This window comes from Stomoxys calcitrans, chromosome 3 (genome assembly GCF_963082655.1).
Source record: "Stomoxys calcitrans chromosome 3, idStoCalc2.1, whole genome shotgun sequence".
Lineage (NCBI taxonomy): Eukaryota > Metazoa > Arthropoda > Insecta > Diptera > Muscidae > Stomoxys > Stomoxys calcitrans.
This window is the reverse complement of record NC_081554.1, coordinates 42,145,616-42,166,419: the sequence shown is the minus strand read 5'-3', so window position 1 is coordinate 42,166,419 and position 20,804 is coordinate 42,145,616. Positions and strand designations below refer to the sequence as shown.

The 20,804-nt window shown below is 39.3% G+C and overlaps 1 protein-coding gene across 1 annotated transcript in view; it reads left to right on the top strand.

Annotated features, from left to right (window-relative positions):
- Positions 1-20,196, top strand: part of LOC106087368 (protein borderless) — a 79,328-nt gene extending 59,132 nt beyond the window's left edge. Inside the window, exons 4-8 of the mRNA XM_059365113.1 lie at positions 2,858-3,006; positions 3,329-3,589; positions 10,186-10,414; positions 14,509-14,715; positions 18,912-20,196. Of these exons, the coding sequence (XP_059221096.1) occupies positions 2,858-3,006; positions 3,329-3,589; positions 10,186-10,414; positions 14,509-14,715; positions 18,912-19,513 (1,448 nt within the window). The 3' untranslated portion in view covers positions 19,514-20,196. The remainder of the gene's footprint in view (positions 1-2,857; positions 3,007-3,328; positions 3,590-10,185; positions 10,415-14,508; positions 14,716-18,911) is intronic.
- Positions 20,197-20,804: the final 608 nt, after the last annotated feature.

Sequence of the window (20,804 nt, the reverse complement as noted above, 5' to 3'; positions counted from 1 at the left end):
AAGCGGTCGAACGCGTTCCGTAATGACTTCTAATAACTGTGCCAAGTACGGTCTATAACCTTATATAGCTCCCTTATAACCCGATCTCCCGATTTGATGTCTTGTTTCAACATCTGTGCCAAGAACGGTCCATATCGTTCTATAACCTGATATAGCTTCCATATAAACCGATCTCCCAATTTGACTTCTTGAACCCCTGGAAGCCGCATTTTTTGTCCCATTTGGCTGAAATTGAGCAAATACTGTTTTGTTATGCCAACAACTATGCCAAGTATGGCCCGAATCGTTCCATAACCTGATATAGCACCCATATAAACCTATATCCCAGATTTGACTTCTGAGTCTCTGGAAGCCGCTGTCCGATTTGGCTGAAATTAATCATAAAGTGTTTTGTTATGACTTTCAACAAGTGCAGTCCATATCTGTCCATGATCTGATATAGCTCCCATATAAGCCGGTCTCTCGATTATCCTTGTTCGATTTCTAGAATCTTTAATTTGTATACCCTACACCACCACTGTGGTACAGGCATTATAAGTTTGTGCAATTTGCATGTAACGCTAAGAAGGAGAAGAGCTAAACCCATTGATAAGTATATCGATCGACTTAGAATCACTATCTGATTCGATTTAGCCATGTCCGTCTGTGAGTCCATGTATTCTTGTAATCAAAGTCCCGATCGTATTTGTTGGTCAATCCTCACGAAATTTTGCGGATATCACTTTTTTGACCCAAGGAAAAAAGCTATTGATTTTGGTATAAATCGATTCAGATCTAGTTACTACAATTTTCAACCGATCTGCACAAAATTTGGCACAGATTGTTTTATTGCTGATTTCAACATGTACGCAGGATTTAATCAAAATCGGTTCAGATTTAGATATAGCTCCCATATATGTGTATCGCCCGATTTGCACTTAAATGGCCGTAGTAACTAAAATTTTTAACCGATCTGCACAAAATTTGGCATGGATTGTTTTGTTACCGATCTTAACATATCTGCAGAATCTCATCAAAATCGGTTTATATTTAGATATAGCTCCCGTGTATATGTATCGCCCGATTTGCACTTATATGACCGTAGAAGCTGCAATTTCCCAACGATCTGCACAAAATTTGGCATGGATTGTTTTGTTACAGATCTTAACATATCTGCAGAATCTCATCAAAATCGGTTTAGATTTAGATATAGCTCCCATATATATGTAGCGCCCGATTTGCACTTCAATGGCCCTAGTAACTACAATTTTCAACCGATCTGCACGAAATTTGGCACTGATTGTTTTTTTAGTGATTGTAACCTATCTGCGAGATTTCATCAAAATCGGTTCATATTTGGATATAGCTCCCATATATATGTATCGCCCGATTTGCACTTAAATGACTGTAGTAGCTACAATTTTCAACCGATCTGCACAAAATTTGACACGGACTGTTTTGTTACTGGTCTTAACATATCGGGAAAATTTAATCGAAATCGGTTCAGATTAAGATATAGCTGCCATATATATGTATCGCCCGATTTGCACTGAATCGGCCGTAGTTACTACAATTTTCAACCGATCTGCAAAAAATTTGCCACGGTTTGTTTTGTTACCGATTTTAACATATCTGCAGAATCTCATCAAAATCGGTTTAGATTTAGATATAGCTCCCGTGTATATGTATCGCCCGATTTGCACTTAAATGACCGTAGTAGCTACAATTTTCAAACGATCTGCACAAAATTTGACACGGATTGTTTTGTTGCCGATCTTAGCATATCTGCAGAATCTCATCAAAATCGGTTCAGATTTAGATATAGCTCCCGTGTATATGTATCGCCCGATTTGCACTTAAATGACCGTAGTAGCTACAATTTTTAAACGATCTGCACAAAATTTGGCTCGGATAGTTTTGCTACCGATCTTAACATATCTGCAGAATCTCATCAAAATCGGTTCAGATTTAGATATAGCTGCCATATATATGTATCGCCCGATTTGCACTGAATCGGCCGTAATTACTACAATTTTCAACCGATCTGCAAAAAATTTGCCACGGTTTGTTTTGTTACCGATCTTAACATATCTGCAGAACCTCATTAAAATCGGTTCAGATTTAGATATAGCTCCCATATATATGCATCGCACGATTTGCACTTAAATGACCGTAGTAGCTGCAATTTCCAACCGATATGCACAAAATTTAGTACGGATTGTTTTGTTACCGATCTTAACATATCTGCAGAATCTCATCAAAATCGGTTCGAATTTATATATAGCTCCCATGTATATGTATCGCCCGATTTGCATTTAAATAGCCGTAGAAGCTACAATTTTCAAACGATCCGCACAAAAAAAAACGGATTGTTTTCTTGCTGGTTTTAACATATACGCAGGATTTAATCAAAATCGGTTCAGATTCAGATATAGCTCTCATATGCATATATATTTATATATTGCCCGAATTTATAATTGTAGGGTAGGTGTAGGGTAGGTGTAGGGTAGGTGTAGGGTATGTTTAGGGTAGGTGTAGGGTAGGTGTAGGGTAGGTGTAGGATAGGTGTAGGGTAGGTGTAGGGTAGGTATAGGGTAGGTGTAGGGTACGTGTATGGTATTATATAGTCGGCCCCGCCCGCCTATTGCCTTTCCTTACTGGTTTTTCCTGTAAGACTGCAGTTACTTTAACATTACCAAGATTTTTCCTAAAATTTGGTTGCCACAACACCACCTTGTCAACAACCATTTCTATTTGTTTCACTCAATGTGAACGCAATGCCATTGCCAATTTTCTGATATGCCTACTTTCGCATGCACTCATCTATGTGAGTTAATAAGATCGCTGTTATGGTTTCTGTTCCCCCGTATATTTTCAGATAAGGCTAAAGTGATTTATGCACCACCTGAGGTATATCTGCCATATGGTCAACCGGCCGTGCTTGATTGTCATTTTCGCGCTAATCCCCCCCTAAAGAATCTAAGATGGGAAAAGGATGGCCTGCTCTTCGACTCGTATAATGTGCCTGTAAGTTATCACTCGTGTGTGGTTGGACGAGCGGCAGTGGCCATTGTACATCGTCATAATGGCATCGATGTTCTTCATCTACTTTGCATCAACAATAATTATGACTCCTTTGTGAGTGAGGCGAAGGATGTTTTGGGTTTTGTCATGCTCTTGCTCTGGCGTTATGATGATGATGAGCCCGACCGAGGCTAAGAATAACGATGGTCCTCTGGATGGTCATGCTGATGTTGTTATTGCTTTTTGTTGTTGTTGCTATTTTGTTGATATGATATACATAAATAACTCTCTCGTTGTTGTTGTTGTAATTGTTGTTTGGTTCCAGGGTGTATTCTACAAAATGAATGGCAGCCTGTTCTTCTCCAAAGTGGACGAATCACATGCGGGCAGTTATACGTGCACACCATACAATGACCTGGGCACGGATGGACCATCGCCTGTCATTAATGTAATTGTTTTGCGACCACCAATATTCACAATAACACCAAAAGCAATTTACATACAGAAATTAGGCGAATCAACGCATATGACATGCCAGGCCATTGATAGGGATGGCAGTAATCATCCATCGATTGAATGGAAAAGGGTATGTAGCAATGTGTTTTTGAATATAAACCCATATCAATATACATTTAGAAGTGTAAGTGAGGGATAGATATCAGGTATGGCTTGACATACATACAGAATGTGCATTTAGCCATGCTTATTTAGTTTCATTTGAAATGAACAGAGTTAAATGAATTTATCCAAGCGCTACGGATTCAAATTTTTAGGCAAATTTTCTATTGGGTTGCCCAAAAAGTAATTGCGGATTTTTTAAATGCATTTTTAATAAAACTTAGAATGAATTTTAATCAAATATACTTTTTTTACACTTTTTTTCTAAAGCAAGCTAAAAGTAACAGCTGATAACTGACAGAAGAAAGAATGCAATTACAGAGTCACAAGCTGTGAAAAAATTTGTCAACGCCGACTATATGAAAAATCCGCAATTACTTTTTGGGCAACCCAACAGATGTATACTGGAGTACTTATTCTTTGAGAGTTTTCGTTTATTCAATTGAGTCAGTGCAATAGGAGGCCACCGTAGCGCAGAGGTTAGCATGACCGCCTATGACGCTCAACGCCTGGGTTCGAATTCTGGCCAGACCATCGCAAAAAATTTTCAACGGTGCTTTTCCCCTTCTAATTCTGGAAATATTTTTGAGGTACTATGCCATGTAAAATTTCTCTCCAAAGAGGCGTCGCACTGTGGCACGCCTTTCGGACTCGGCTATAAAAAGGATGCCCCTTATCATTGAGCTTAAACTTGAATCGGACTGAACTCATCGCAATGTGAGAAGTTTGCCCCTGTTCCTTAGTGGAATGTTCATGGGCAAAATTTGCATTTGCAGTGCAAGAGTTTAATCGAACTTTTACCAATGTTGTTGATTTGTGGATGTTTAACTTCCTAGTTAAAGCTTTTGCCTCATTCTCACCACGGCAATGTCAACAAACCATAGTTTGCAGAATATCATAAAAATTGTCCCAATACTTTCCTATGGGCTAAACTAATTGCCAACATTCTCGTTTTTCTTTGATAAAGTTTGGACTTTTGACTACTTAAAGCCATTATTTTTTAGCAAATCTCCTCATTACTTCCCCACTACTTGCATCCAAACGCACTAATTTCGAAATGAAAGCGCATTGTTAAGCAATTGATTGAGCACAAAACTTAAGTTTGCCAAAACTTGATAGCCACTTAAGAATAGCAAACTTTAGAGGAATTTTAGGAAATCTTAAGAGGCAAGATAGCAGACCACAATCCTTTATCAATGAGTGTTGGTGGACACACAAATTGAAAGCGTACTATGCCATACAATAATTAATGCCAATTAGAGGGATAACGTCCAGCGCAATTTTAATAACAAACCACAATTTTGGTACAGATACTTTGCTGATTTTACAAACAACTGGTCAGCAATGGAATTCCTTAGAATACTTTATATACACAAGACTTGCTATTGACGGAATATAAGAGGTAAAGTTAAATCAAGAAGCAAATGGGCCTCATGTTTGGGAATAGGGGGGTGTAGTCATTTAGTAATTCCATTTGCAACACATCGAAATATCCATTTCCGACCCTATAAAGTGAAAATAAAGGGTTTTTCCTACTTTGATTTTAATTTGGTAATGCACTCTTACACTAATCATCGAACTGTCACTGTAAATTTATTCAGTAAACTCCAAATTTTCATAAGGGTAAAGTACACAAACGAACAACGTCTGCAAATCATAAAAAATTGCTAAAGTTCAGAGTCGGTGACCCTTACTTTAAGAGTGTAAATCAGCTTCAATGACGAAGCTCATTTTTGGCAAAGGGATTCGTCAATTAACAAAATATGCGTTATTGCTCAGTTAAAAATTCACATATGCTTCACAAATCATCACTTCATACAACAAAAAAAAAAAAACTGTTTGATAAGGTTTGCATGCTGACGGCGTCATTGGGCCATACTTCTTAGTCGACGATATCAATGGTCATGCTACCGTGAATAGACAACTCTACCGCACCGTGCTTACTGATTATTATACCCACCACCGAAGGATGCGGGTATATTCATTTTGTCATTCCGTTTGCAACACATCGAAATATCCATTTCCGACCCTATAAAGTATATATATTCTTGATCAGCGTAAAAATCTAAGACGATCTAGACATGGCCGTCCGTCTGTCCGCCTGTCTGTTGAAATCACGCTCCAGTCTTTAAAAAAAGAGATATTGAGCTGAAATTTTGCACAGACTCTTTTTTGTCCATAAGCAGGTTAAGTTCGAAGATAGGCTATATCGGACTATATCTTGATATAGCCCCCATATAGACCGAACCGCCGATTTAGGGTCTTAGGCCCGTAATAGCCTCATTTATTATCCGATTTTGCTGAAATTTAGGACAGTGAGTTGCGTTAGGCCCTTCGACATCCTCCGTCAAATTGGCCCAGATCGGTCCAGATTTGGATATAGCTGCCATATAGACCGATCCACCGATTTAGGGTCTTAGGTCCATAAAAACCACATTTATTATCTGATTTTGCTGAAATTTGGGACAGTGAGTTGTGTTAGACCCGATTTAGGGTCTTAGGCACATAAAAGCCTCATTTATTATCCGATTTTGCTGAAATTTGGGACAGTGAGTTGTGTTAGACCCTTCGACATCCTTCGTCAATTTGGCCCAGATCGATCTAAATTTGGATATAGCTGCCATATAGAGCGATCCTCCGATTTAGGGTCTTAGGCCCATAAAAGCCACATTTATTATCCGATTTTGCTGAAATATGGGACAGTGAGTTACGTTGGGCCCTTCGGCATCCTCCGTCAATTTGGCCCAGATCGGTCCAAATTTGGATATAGCTGCCATATAGACCGATCCTCCGATTTAAGGTCTTAGTCCCATAAAAGCCACATTTATTATCCGATTTTGCTGAAATATGGGACAGTGAGTTACGTTGGGCCCTTCGACATCCTCCGTCAATTTGGCCCAGATCGGTCCAAATTTGGATATAGCTGCCATATAGACCGATCCTCCGATTTAGGGTCTTAGTCCCATAAAAGCCACATTTATTATCCGATATTGCTGAAATTTGGAACAGTAAGTTGTGTTGAGCCCTTCGACATCTTTCGTCATTTTGGCCCAGATCGGTCCAGATTTGGATATAGCTGCCATATAGACCGATCCTCAGATTTAGGGTCTTAGGCCTCACATATATACCCGAGGTGGTGGGTATCCAAAGTTCGGCCCGGCCGAACTTAACGCCTTTTTTCTTGTTTTTAAACTGAATTGAGAGATATGGGCCTGAAGTTAGACCAGCAATCTATCGATTATCGCAACATTCGATATTCCTAATAGTAAATATCGATAGTATGGATACTATCGTTATTTCCCATCATCTGTATTTCAAGAAAAAATTAAAAGTAACAAGTGAAAGCGTCCAAAGTTCGGCCAGGTCGAAATTTAGGAATCCACAACCATGGATTCTGCTAAAAATTTATACAAAAACAAGTAAGAGTGTGTTAAGCTCGGCCTGGCCGAATCTTATATACCCTCCACCATGGATTGCATCTCTTTTTGGGGCAAACAAAGAATATTGAAAAAGAACTGCTATGCTATTGGAGCTACATCAAGTTATAGTCCGATGCGGACCATAATCGGGAGATAGGTTTGTATGTGAGCCGTATTAAGCTATTGATCGATTCAGACCACACGGATGTTGAAGGTGATAAGGGAAGCCGTTGTACAAAATTCCTGCCAAATCGGATGAGAACTGCGCCCTCTAGAGGCTCAAGAAGTCAATCGGTTTATATGGCAGCTATATCAGCTTACGTACCGATTTGCGCCATACTTAGCACAGTTATTGGAAGTTATAGCAAAATACCTCATGCAAAGTTTCAGCCAAATCGGATGAGAACTGCGCCCTCTAGAGGCTCAAGAAGTTAAGATCCCAGATCGGTTTATATGGGAGCTATATCAGATTACGTACCGATTTGCGCCATACTTAGCACAGTTATTGAAAGTTATACTAAAACACCTCATGTAAAGTTTCAGCCAAATCGGGTAAGAACTGCGCCCTCTAGAGTCTCAAGAAGTCAAGATCTAAGATCGGTTCATATAACAGCTATACCAGATTATGAACCCATTTGAATCATACTGAACACAGTTATTGGAAGCAATAACAAAACACTACGTGCAAAATTTCAGTCACATCGGGCGAGAATTTCGCCCTCTAGAGGCTCAAGAAGTCAAGACCGAAGATCGGTTTATATGGCAGCTATATCAAAACTTAGACCGATTTGAATCATACTTAACACAGTTATTGGAAGCAATAACAAAACACTACGTGCAAAATTTCAGTCACATCGGACGAGAATTTCGCCCTCTAGAGGCTGAAAAAGTCAAGACCCAAGATCAGTTTATATGGCAGCTATATCGAAACTTAGACCGATTTGACACATACTTAGCGCAGTTGGTGGAAGTGATACCAAAACACCACGTGCAAGATTTCAGTCAAATCGGATGAGAATTGCCCCCTCTATAGGCTCAAGAAGTCAAGACCCAAGATCGGTTTATATGGCAGCTATATCAAAACATATAACGTTTTGGTCCATTTACAGTCCCAACCGACCTACACTAATAGAAAGTATTTGTGCAAAATTTCAAGCGGCTAGCTTTACTCCTTTTTTTTAGTGTAGGTTGGGCTGGCAAATGGGCCAAATCGGTCCATGTTTTGATACAGCTGCATTTAAACCGATCTTGGGTCTTGATTTCTTGAGAATCTAGAGGGCGCAATTTTTATCCGATTTGACTGAAACTTTGCACGTGGTGTTTTGATATCACTTCCAATAACTGCGCTATGTATGGTTCAAATCGGTTCATAATCTGGTATAGCTGTCATATAAACCGATCTTGGGTCTTGACTTCTTGAGCCTCTAGAGGGCGCAATTCTCATCCGATATGACTGAAATTTTGCACGTGGTATTTTGGTATCACTTTCAACAACTGTGCTTAGTATAACTCAAGTCAGTTCATAATCTGGTATAGCTGTCATATAAACCTATCTTGGATCTTGACTTCTTGAGCCAACAGAGCGCGCAATTCTCATCCGACTTGGCTGAAATTTTACATGAGGTGTTTTCTTATGACTTCCACTAACTGTGCTAAGTATGGCATAAATCGGTATAGAACCTGATATAGTTGCCATATAAACTGATCTGGGATCTTGACTTCTTGAACCTCTAAAGGGCGTAATTCCCATCCAATTTGGCAGAAATTTTGTACAACGGCTTCTCTCATGACCTTCAACATACGTGTGCAATATGGTCAGAATCGATCTATAGCTTGATACAGCTCCCATGTAAACCTATCTCCCGATTTTGCTTCTTGAACCCCTACAAGGCGCAATTCTTATCCGAATGAACTGAAATATCACACAATGACTTCTACAATGTTCAGCATTCATTTATAGTCCGAATCGGACTATAATTTGATATAGTTCCAATAGCATAACAGTTCTTATTCAATATTCTTTGTTTGCCTAAAAAGATATAGCGCGCATAGAACTCGACAAATGCGATCAATGGTGGAGGGTATATAAGATTCGGCCCGGCCGAACTTAGCATGCTTTAACTTTTTTTTTATTCTCTTTTTTTTTTTGGGTAAGATATATATAGGCGATTGCCCTCTGACACGTCCTTTCATTTGAATACAATATATTCTCGGTAGTTCTACATGACAGTTTGGTACTGTTTTTTTTTGGGAGGAGAGGATCGGTCCCCCCAAAGCTAATACCCAAAAGACAATTTATTTGAATCCTTTAATGTCGACATCTACATGTCCGGCTGAACAGCAGGACCCATATACTTGTTTCCTTATATCAATATTTGATTCGAACTCTTCTGTGGGTGAGCCGGCTCCAAACTCTGTCCCAAATGTGTATATCAGTTTTGTAGTCAACTCTTAAAGGTCATTCATTTTATACCCATTTTGTGACGTTAGAAATTCATGCCTATTTTGGGGGTTTTTGGGGGTTTTTTGGGGTTAGGGAGGCCCCATAGACACCGTGTACCAAATTCGTATTAAAGATGTGTACTCAACTTCCAAATACCTTTAATTTGATAACCATATTGCACAAAGCGTTGAAAGTGTCCTGTTTGGTGGTGTTTTTGGGGGTGGGGAACCCCCCGACACTTAAGGTGATATTTTTATGCCAAGTACGTACTCTGCTCTTAAATACCTCTCATTTGATACCCATATTGACAAAAGCGGTAAAAGTGCCCTGTTGAGTGGTGTTATTGGAGGTGGGGGACCCCCCGACACTAATGGTGACATTTTATGCCAAGTTGGTATTCTACTCTTTGATACCCATATTGTCCCAGTCGATAAACATATCCGTTCGGGTGGGTTTTGAGATGGGGCGTCCCCCCAGATTAGTTGACCCCAACATTTTATACCAATTTCGTGTTTTTGGTAGTTTTGTATGGATGGCATACAAACTGTCACTTAAATCTGTGCACGCATCTCCGAGATCTGGCGTTATTGAAAATGGAGGTAAGGGATAGTTTTAATGGTGGCCAAAAATTAAGGTAAAATGAACCATTTCACGAACACTGCTGTACTATGAATACGATAAGAATTACATTTTTATTTACAGAAAGATGGTCAACCTTTGCCTTCGGATCGAGCAATTGTAGATGATGGTAACCTCACTTTAACTGGTCTCACCGAAGCAGATCGTGGTATCTATGAATGCGTTGCTGCAAATGAAGCAGCCACGATAACAGCTGAAACGGAACTCATGATAGAGAATATAGCTCCCAGGCCACCATTTAATTTAACAGCCAATAGCACAGAGACTTCCATAACTGTGCGATGGCAACCAGGTAAGTTTTACTTAACAGCTTCCATTGCATGTCCAGCATGATTCGAAAGGGAATTCATTGATTTTTTTCATCCTTAAATATCTCAGGTTACCTCACATACGCACGGTATACTGTAGTTGCATTTCGACATTTGTTTTCCCCAAAAAAATTGCTGTTCTGGCACAAACTATATTTTGTTCATTTCACATATTGGAAGAATCATCTTTTCAAGTTCTTGCTTATTTTGCATAAAAATGGTTGTTAGCAAAGTAAAAATATTCCATGGTTTGTTTATGCAACAGACCATGTAAAATTTTCTCTTAGGCTGTAAAAATATTTACCAAAATCTTTTCCCATAGACTGTAAAAATATTTATCGGAATATTTAAAAAGGCATCGTGTTTGTGGGATTTAATGGAGTTTACAATGCCATTTAAATGGATGGGAATTTAAAGCTAACATGTTGCACATAACTGTTGTTGAAGGTAAGCAGCAGAGCCATGTATGGTTTGAAATTGAATTAAATAAATTTCAAAGGTTTATTACAAAAACAGATATCTAACATATGTTGTTGAAATAGTTTAGTAAAATAAACTTTCAAATTCCTTTAAGCAACTTAGCTTAACAATTGACGTCTTTTCAACACACTGAGAAAACATTAAGAAACAAATTTGTAAAGCAATAAAAGGTGTTGAATAAAAGTTGATAGGTAACCAGAGATAGGTATTAAATGGAAGCAGAATTAGAAAATTATTGAAAATCTCATGGGATCGAGGTTGCCACTGATTCACTGGAAGATCTTAAGCCACCGAATCGAAATATGTTCCGATTTGGACCAAATACTAATAAGTACAAGTCATTGTTCAATTCTATATAACAAAATATTGGTCGTTTTAGTAGATATATCTAAAACTAAACCGATCTGAACCATATACGACACGAATGTCGAAACCCCTAACATAAGTAACTGTGTCAAATTTCAGTGAAATCGTATTATAAATGCGCCATTTATGTGGCCAAGAATTTAAATCGAGATATCGGTCTATATGGCAGCTATATGCAAATCTAGACCGATTTGGGCCAAGTTGCAGAAAAATGTCGAAGTGCCTAACACAACTCACTGTGCCAAATTTCGGCCAAATCGGACAATAAATGCGCCTTTTATGGGCCCAAAACCTTAAATCGAGAGATCAGTCTATATGGCAGCTAAATTCAAATCTGAACCGATCTGGGCCAAATTGAAGAAGGACGTCGAAGCACCCAAAACAACTCACTGTCTTAAATTTCAGCGATATCGGACAATAAATGCATCTTTTATGGCCCCAAAACCTAAAACCAAGAGATCGGTTTAATGGCAGCTATATCCAAATCTGCACCGATCTGTGCTATATTGCAGAAGTATGTCAAGGGGCTTAACTTAACTCACTGTCCCAAATATCGACGACATCGGAGAATAAATGCGCCTTTTATGGGCCCAAAACCCTAAATCGAGAGATCGGTCTATATCGCAGCTAATATCCAAATCTGAACCGATATGGGCCAAATTGAAGAAGCATGTCGTAGGGCCTAAGACAACTCACTGTCCCAAATTTCAGCAAAATCGAATAATAAATGTGGCTTTTTTGGGCCTAAAACCCTAAATCGGAGGATCGGTCTATATGGCAGCTATATCCAAATCTGAACCGATCTGGACCAAATCGACAAAGAATGTCGAAGGGCCTAATACAACTCACTGTCCCAAATTTCACCAAAATCGGATAATAAATGGGGCCTTTATGGGCCTAAGACCCTAAATCGGAGGATCGGTCTATATGGCAGCTATATCCAAATCTGGACCGATCTGAGCCAAATTGAAGAAGGATGTGGAGTGGCCTAACACAACTCACTGTCCTAAATTTCAGCATAATCGGATAATAAATGCAACTTTTATGGGCCCAAAACCTTAAATCGAGAGATCGGGCTATATCGCAGCTATATCCAAATCTGAACCGATATGGGCCAAATTAAAGAAGCATGTCGTAGGGCTTAAGGCAACTCACTGTCCCAAATTTCAGCAAAATCGAATAATAATTGTGGCTTTTGTGGGCCTAAGACCCCTAACCGGAGGATCGGTCTATATGGCAGCTATATCCAAATCTGGACCTATCTGGGCCAAATTGAAAAAGGATATCGGAGGGCCTAAGACAACTCACTGTCCCAAATTTCAGCAAAATCGAATAATATATGTGGCTTTTATCGGCCTAAGACCCTTAATCGGAGGATCGATCTATATGGCGGCTATATCCAAATCAGTGCCATATTGTTAAAGTATGTCAAGGGGCTTAACTTAACTCACTGTCCCAAATTTCAGCAAAATCGGATAATAAATGGGGCTTTTATGGGCCTAAGACCCTAAATCCAAGGATCGGTCTATATGGCAGCTATATCCAAATCTGGACCGATATAAGCCAAATTGACAAAGGATGTCGAAGGTCCTAACACAACTCACTGTCCCAAATTTCAGCAAAATCGGATAATAAATGGGGCTTTTATGGGCCTAAGACCCTAAATCAAAGGCTCGGTCTATATGGCACATATATCCAAATCTGGACCGATCTGAGCCAAATTGACAAGACATGTCGAAGGTCTTAACACAACTCACTGTCCCAAATTTCAGCAAAATCGGATAATAAATGTGGCTTTTATGGGCCTATGACCCTAAATCGACGGATCGGTCTATATGGAGCTATATCAAGATATAGTCCGATATAGCCCACCTTCGAACTTTAACTGCTTATGGACCAAAAAAGTATCTGTGCAAAGTTTCAGCTCAATATCTCTATTTTTAAAGACTGTTGCGTGATTTCAACAGACAGACGGACGGACATGTCTAGATCGTCTTAGATTTTTACGCTGATCAAGAATAAATATACTTTATAGGGTCGGAAATGGATATTTCGATGTGTTGCAAACGGAATGACAAAATAAATATACCCCCATCCTTCGGTGGTGGGTATAAAAAAACATCATGCTTGGCATGGTTGTTGGAAGCCATAGGCAAACAGTACATGCAAATTCTCAGTCATTTCGGACGGTATTTGCTTTTCATATATATACTTTGTTGGATCCCAGATCACATTTCGATGAGTTACAAACGCAATGAAAAAATTAGTATACCTGCATACTATGGTAAATGCAAATTTTGCCCATGAACATTCCACTAAGGAACAGGGTCAAACTTCTCACATATCAATGAGTGCAGTCCGATTCAAGCTTAAGCTCAATGATAAGGGGCCTACACTTTATAGCCGAGTCCGAACGGCGTGCCGCAGTGCGACACCTCTTTGGAGTGAAGTTTGACATGGCATAATACCTCACAAATGTTGCCAGCATTGGCAAGGAGAAAACCATCGTTGAAAATTTTTTTCTGATGGTCTCGCCAGGGTTCGAACCCAGGCGTTCAACGTCATAGGCGGACATTCTAACCTCTGCGCTACGATGACCTCCATACTATGGTGGAGATCATATTTCGATGAGTTACAAACACAATGGAAAAAATTAGTATACCTCCATACTGTGGTGGAGGGTACGAGTATAACAAAAGAAATCACCCAAAGTGTAACTAAAAGAATGTTTAAATAAAATATTCACAATTATTTTCCTTCATTTATAAGCAAAAAATAACTCAGATTCCACACAGTAACACCAATATCCCTTTTGCTCATAAGCCCAATCACCAAACCATGGCATTGGCGCTTGACGTCCATCGTTGCTCGGTAACAAGGCCAATGGTGGTATCCTGCTGAGTTATTCACACGTTTCATTTCATATGCAGAAAATAACAACAGCAAAATATGGAGGGAAATCACTTGTTTTTACTTTAGCAACCATCATCTACACACGCACACTAACACACACACACACTCACAATCGATAACATTCGGGTTCTCATACACAATTTTTTATAGGTGCAAACAAATACTTACACACATGCATGCAAGTGCTTCACAAGTACGGTTATCAATGTTGGCATGTGTATGTGCATGTTGTGCATGCCTCAATTGTTGGCTATTTTTAATGGGGCTTTCACTCTCTCTCTTTCCTTTACTTTACATTGTCCTATTCGTATCTATACAGGATATTTGCGGCCCAATCTCGAATATACTGTCTGGTATCGTCTAACGGATGCTCCCGAATGGCGCACCATGCGTATTATCCAGAAGAATGTCATGGAGGCTACCATACCGCATCTGCTACCGGGTCGCGAATACGAATTTATGGTCCTGAGTCAGGATAAATATGGCGATGGCATGTTCAGTAAACAATTTCGATTTGCAACACAACGTAAGTCTTTTCTTTACCCCCAATGCTTTGCTTTAGTCTTTTATTTCAAGCTCAATTTCTATGCATTGCCTGAATTTGGGTGTATGCTTGGCTGCAGATATTTAAGTGAAATTGATCGGAAGGAGAGCGGAAAAAATCGACTCTGTGGATATTTTAAATTCGCTATTATTGTATTGGCAAAACACAGTGTTCTGGTATGGGTTATAAACCGCTTAGGGGTAGGGGTAAGGTGTAGGGTAACCAATAGTCAAGCCCTGTGGAGAGATGGGTTTATATTTTAACTTTGTTTCTAGATCAATTAACTGACTTTTCTTAAAATTTGTTTTCTGAATAATCGGAATGGACCGAATCTTATATACCCAGGGTCTGTGGTTCGCATTTGGCAAGTTCTTTGAACTATTTTTTTAATGATCGTGTTTTATGGGAGCTTTATTAGGTTATGGGATGGTTTGGACCATACTTAGCAGGTATTTTGAAACGAAACTTTCAGCCAAATCGAATATTAATTGGAGCATCTTCGAGCACAAAAAGTCAAATCAGGAAATGGGTTTACATCGGAGCTAAATAAGAATTAATAACTTTCCATACTGGATCTAGATGTTGGAGATCATACCGGAACACCATTTATTTTTGCACATCCATATATGATCACAATTGCGCCCTCTAGCGGCTCAGGGATTCACATCAGGAGACCGGTTTATATGAGAGTAATACATCTACATAAAATAATTTGTATTTTGGAATTCAACATTTTCAGCAAAATAGGTTAATAATTGCGCTCTCTAGAGGCCTTCAACTCCTATAAAGTCGTTTCAGATTATGGACTGTTTTGGACTCTACTGGGCATGGATTTTGAAAGTCATAACACTGCATTATGTGGAAAATAGGATGAAAACTGCGACCTCTTGGAAGTCAAGTCGTGAGATCAGTTATATGGGAGCTAAGTCTAAACATGGACCGAATTGGCCAATGTTGATAGGTTAATGGGCCAAATCGGTCCATGTTAAGTGTTGGTCGGTTGGAGGATTTAGACTCTACGGGGCATGGATTTTGAAAGTCATAACACAGCATTATGTGGAAAATTTCAGCGAAATAGGATGAAAACTGCGGCCTCTTGGAAGTCAAATCGTGAGATCAGTCCCATGGGTGCTAAGTCTTCACATGGACCGATTAGGCCCATTTAACGTTGGTCGGTAAATGGGCTAAATTAGTATATGTTTAGTGTTGGTCGGTTGGAGGCCACCGTGGAACAGAATTTAGCATGTCCGCCTATGACACAAAACACCTGATACTCCGTCTTGAACATCAAAAAAAATTTCAGCGGTGACTATCCCCTTACTAATCCTGGCTACATTTGTAGGGTACTCTGCCATGTTAAAACTCCGTTCGGACTCGGCATAAAAAAGGAGGTCCCCTATCATAGATCTTAAACTTTAATCGGACTGCACTCATTGATATGCGAGAAGTATCCCCTATTCCTTAATGGAATGTTCAAGGGAAATTTAGTACACTCAAATATACCTTGGTGCAAAATTTTAGAGCGCTATGTTAACTCTAACTATTTTCGTCCAACGAATGTATTTAGAAACAACACTATGTGCCGCCCGGCCTTTCACTCAGACACTCCTCTCGATATCGCTGATTGTCGGCGATTGCAATACAGCTACTCCATATATGAAGCATTTCACTAACTGCAACCTGTGGACCCAATTGGTAGCTCTCAGCTGAGCTTTTCGTGATGACGCTGAACACTACACAAATCTGATCTACGATTTGTGTAGTGTTCAGCGTCAGTTCCAACCAATGTGGTGCTCATAGTCATCCCGTGCCGGGCCGGTCAATATTAGGATATCAATGCCTTATTTCGGCTATTTTGAACATATTGAATCGTCACTAAGTATGATTTAGAGTATTTTTATACCCACCACCAAAGGATGGGGGTATATTCATTTAATTATTCCGTTTGCAACACATCGAGATATCCATTTCCGACCCTATGAAGTAGATATATTCTTGATCAGCGTAAAAATCTAAGACGATCTAGACATGTCCGTCCGTCTGTCTGTTGAAATAACGCTACAGTCTTTAAAAATAAAGATATTGAGCTAAAACTTTGCACAGATTCTTTTTTTGTCCATAAGCAGGTTAAGTTCGAAGATGGACTATATGGGACTATATCTTGATATAGCCTCATATAGACTGATCCTCCGATTTAGGGTCTTAGGCCCATAAAAGCCACATTTATTATCCGATTTCGCTGAAATTTGGGACAGTGAGTTATGTTAAGCCCTTCGACATCTTTTCTCAATTTAGCCGTGATCGGATCAGATTTGGATATAGCTGCCATATAGACCGATCCACCGATTTAGGGTTTTTGTCCAATAAAAGCCACATTTATTACCTGATTTCGCTGAAATTTGGGACAGTAAGATGTGTTCGGCCCTTCGACATCCTTCGTTAATTTGACTCAGATCGGTCCAGATTTGGATATAACTGCCATATAGACCGATCCTCCGATTTAGGATCTAAGGGCCATAAAATCCACAATTATTATCCGATGTCGCCGAAATTTGGGACAGTGAGTTGTGTTAAATCCTTCGACATACTTTGACTCAGATCGGTCCAGATTTGGATATAGCTGCCATATTGACCAATCTCTAGATTTAATGTTTTGGGCCCATAAAAGGCGCATTTATTGTCCGATGTCGCCGAAATTTGGGACAGAAAGATAAGTTAAGCCCCTCCACATATTTCTGCAATTTGGTCTAGATCGGTCGAGATTTGCACATAGCTGACATATAGACCGATATCTTGATTTAGTCTTGGCCCAAAAAAAAGTCGCATTTATAATCCGATTTCACTGAAATTTGGCACAGTGACTTATGTTAGGCTTTTCGAGATTTATGTTGTGTATGGTTCAGATCGGTTTATTTCTAGATAAAGCTACTAAAAAGGCCAATATATTGTTATACACAGTTGAACAATTACTTGTACTTATTAGTATTTGGTCCAAATCGGAACATATGCATTTTTCACCTGATTTTGACGAAAGGTGGTTTACATATATACCCGAGGAGGTGGGTATCCAAGGTTCGGCCCGGCCGAATTTAACGCCTTTTTACTTGCTTTTTTTAAACTTTCCAATAGCTCTTAAAAAATCACCCTTTAGATGTAAGTCGTTGGTAATTGCAAATGGGCCATATCGATTCAGATATACATATGGCTCCCATATAAGCCAGTATCCTGCTTTGTCTTTATGAGCCCTTGGAAACCGCAATTGTTATCCGATTTGTTTGAAATTTTACACGTGGTATTTTGTTGCGACTCCTAGCAATCGTGCAAAGTATGATCCGAAACGGTCTATAACCTGACATAGTCCCATATAAACCGATCACCCAATTATATGTCATGAGCCTCTAGAGGGCGGAATTCTCATCAGATTTGGCTAAAACTTTGCACAGTGACTTCTATTATGGTCTCCAACCTCAATCAAATATTTCCGAATCGGTCCATAACTTGCTAAAGTTATGGGCCTAATAGCACGGGAATTTTTATCCTTTTATCCTTTGTTTGTCTATAAAGAGATACCAAGCAAAGAACTTGGCAATTGCGATCCATAGTGGAGGGTTTATAAGCTTCGTCCCGGCGAACTAACCTAGCTTTTACTTATATTTTCTTTCTAATAACAAAAACAAAAAAAAAAAAACTTGAAAAGACAAAATTAGATGCAAAAATTGTTTGAAAACAACAAAAAATTCCGATGTCTTAGTTTCAATGAATTTTTATTAAAATTTTTCTGAAGACAAAATTTCAGCAAAAGTTTTTTCTAAAGTAAAATTTCAATAACACTTTTTCTCAAAAAATTTCCAACCTCAAAATTTAAGTAAAATTTTTTAAAGCAAAATTTCGATACTCTCTCCTTCCAAGGTCCATGGTTTTGATGGAAGTGCAGTCGAAAAATTCCACTTTGAATTCAAATTTTATTCTTAGTCTGTCATTGGCATTGCTTTAAATAGTGGCGTACAAGATGCTTAACATTCACACACACACCGACCTGCAGAAAACTGTGTGCTGTACAATTGTGCGACTATTTGGAAATTCATTCGATGACAATATCTATATTTTTTTGCAATCCTTTCGATTTAATTTATTTCTCATCTTTTTCCGTTACGTTTGTTTTGTCTTTGTCATGGCAGCGTCGTCAACGCAAGCTGCTGGTTCGGAGCAGGATAACATCGAAGGCGACCTCTCGTCTGTGCAACAATCACAGCAACGTGTTAACTACCCATCATCGAGTGGCGGCAGCCTAAGTGCTCCATGGAATTTAAGTGCCATTAATAACCAGCAAGGATGGCTGTTACACTGGGAGCAGCCATTGCATGGCATGGACATGTTGCGCCTGTACACGGTGCGCTGGTGGAAGGAGCCCGAACATCATCTGGTTGGCACAGTCGAAACTTTTGACAATTTCTATCAATTGCGGCATTTGAAAGAGGATTCAACATTCACCATTCAAGTGCTGGCCATTTCGATGGACGGTGCCCAAGTGCCGGGCAGTGAATTACGCATTGAAGTGCCATCACATCGTAAAATGCGCGCCCTACTAATTGGCAGCTCGATTGGCATAGCATTCCTGTTGTGTGCCCTTGTCGCCTTTTTGTATGTGAAACGCAATTGCCTGCGCCATTTATTTAGCGGCACGGTGATGGATGAGGGCGATGATGGCGGCAGCACAATGGAAGATGGCGGTGACAGCGATTCCAATAGCCATGACATAGAGAAGATACACAATACCTGAGTATACGAGATAACGTGGCGGTTTCGTAATTAATACATAAAATCAATTAATTGTGAAAGGCTATTTTTCGTTACCCACCATCACCACCACCACCACCATCAGAATCATCACCTCCCTTGACCATCCCTGCAATATCCTTCCATGTCATTGCAATTCCTCTATGCAAACATGTCAACGATTGATTTTGTCAGTCTGCTGCCATTTCCGTTGCTGTCCTCTCGCCTTGATGGACGGACAGCTTGAACCTGCAGTTGCAGCGGCCACAGGTGCCAACCGCCCATTTGTATTATTCCGGATGCCCCACGTTAACGTTGTTTAAAAAAATGTTGCCGCTTTTGTTTAACTCGTTTATTTTTTGCCATAAGAACACTCTCTTTGTAAGCTTGCCATTTAAGAGATTTTTAAATAAGTTTTATTTTTTTGTTGGTTTGAGTGACTTTAAAGCCATTATCGTCATTATCGCCATTCTGAACATTTTTATTTTTCTATGTATTTATTTGCCCCATATTCTTCTTTAGCAGTATTAAGATTGATGCTATTAAACCATGCACTGGGAATCATTGCAAGTTTAGTCTCCCATGAAACATGAAAGGTATATTTAAATTAACGAAATAATCTGCAATTAATTCGAAACTAATTTAATAAAAATAAGTTGAAAATAAAATGGAAATGTAACATTTAAACTGGATGTTGTTATAAATGCTGATGCAACAGGCGTGTATCAATGAAGTCAATGATTTAAATGGTAAGCAAAAATTAGTTAATTCCTCATCCATCCAATTGTGTGTCATAAAAAATTGGCCTTTTTAGTAGGTATATTTAAAAATAAACCGATCTGAACCATATACGACATGGATGTCGAAAAGCCTAACATAAGTCACTGTGTCAAATTTTAGTAAAATCGGATTATTAATACGCCTTTTATGTCCCCAAAACCTTAAATCGAAAGATCGATCTATATGGCAGCTATATTCAAATCTGAACCGATCCGGGCCAAATTAAAGAAGGATATCGAAGGTCCCAACACAACCCACCGTCCAAAATTTCGACGACACCGGACAATAAATGCGCCTTTTATGGGCCTAAGACCCTAAATCGGCGGATCGGTCTATATGGCAACTATATTCAAATCTGTACCGATCTGGACCAAATTGAAAAAGGATGTCGAGTGGCCTAACACAATTCACTGCCCTAAATTTTAGCAAAATCGGATAATAAATGCGCTTTATATGGCCTCATATCCTTAAAATGAGAGATCGGTCTAATGGCAGCTATAGTCAAATCTGGACTG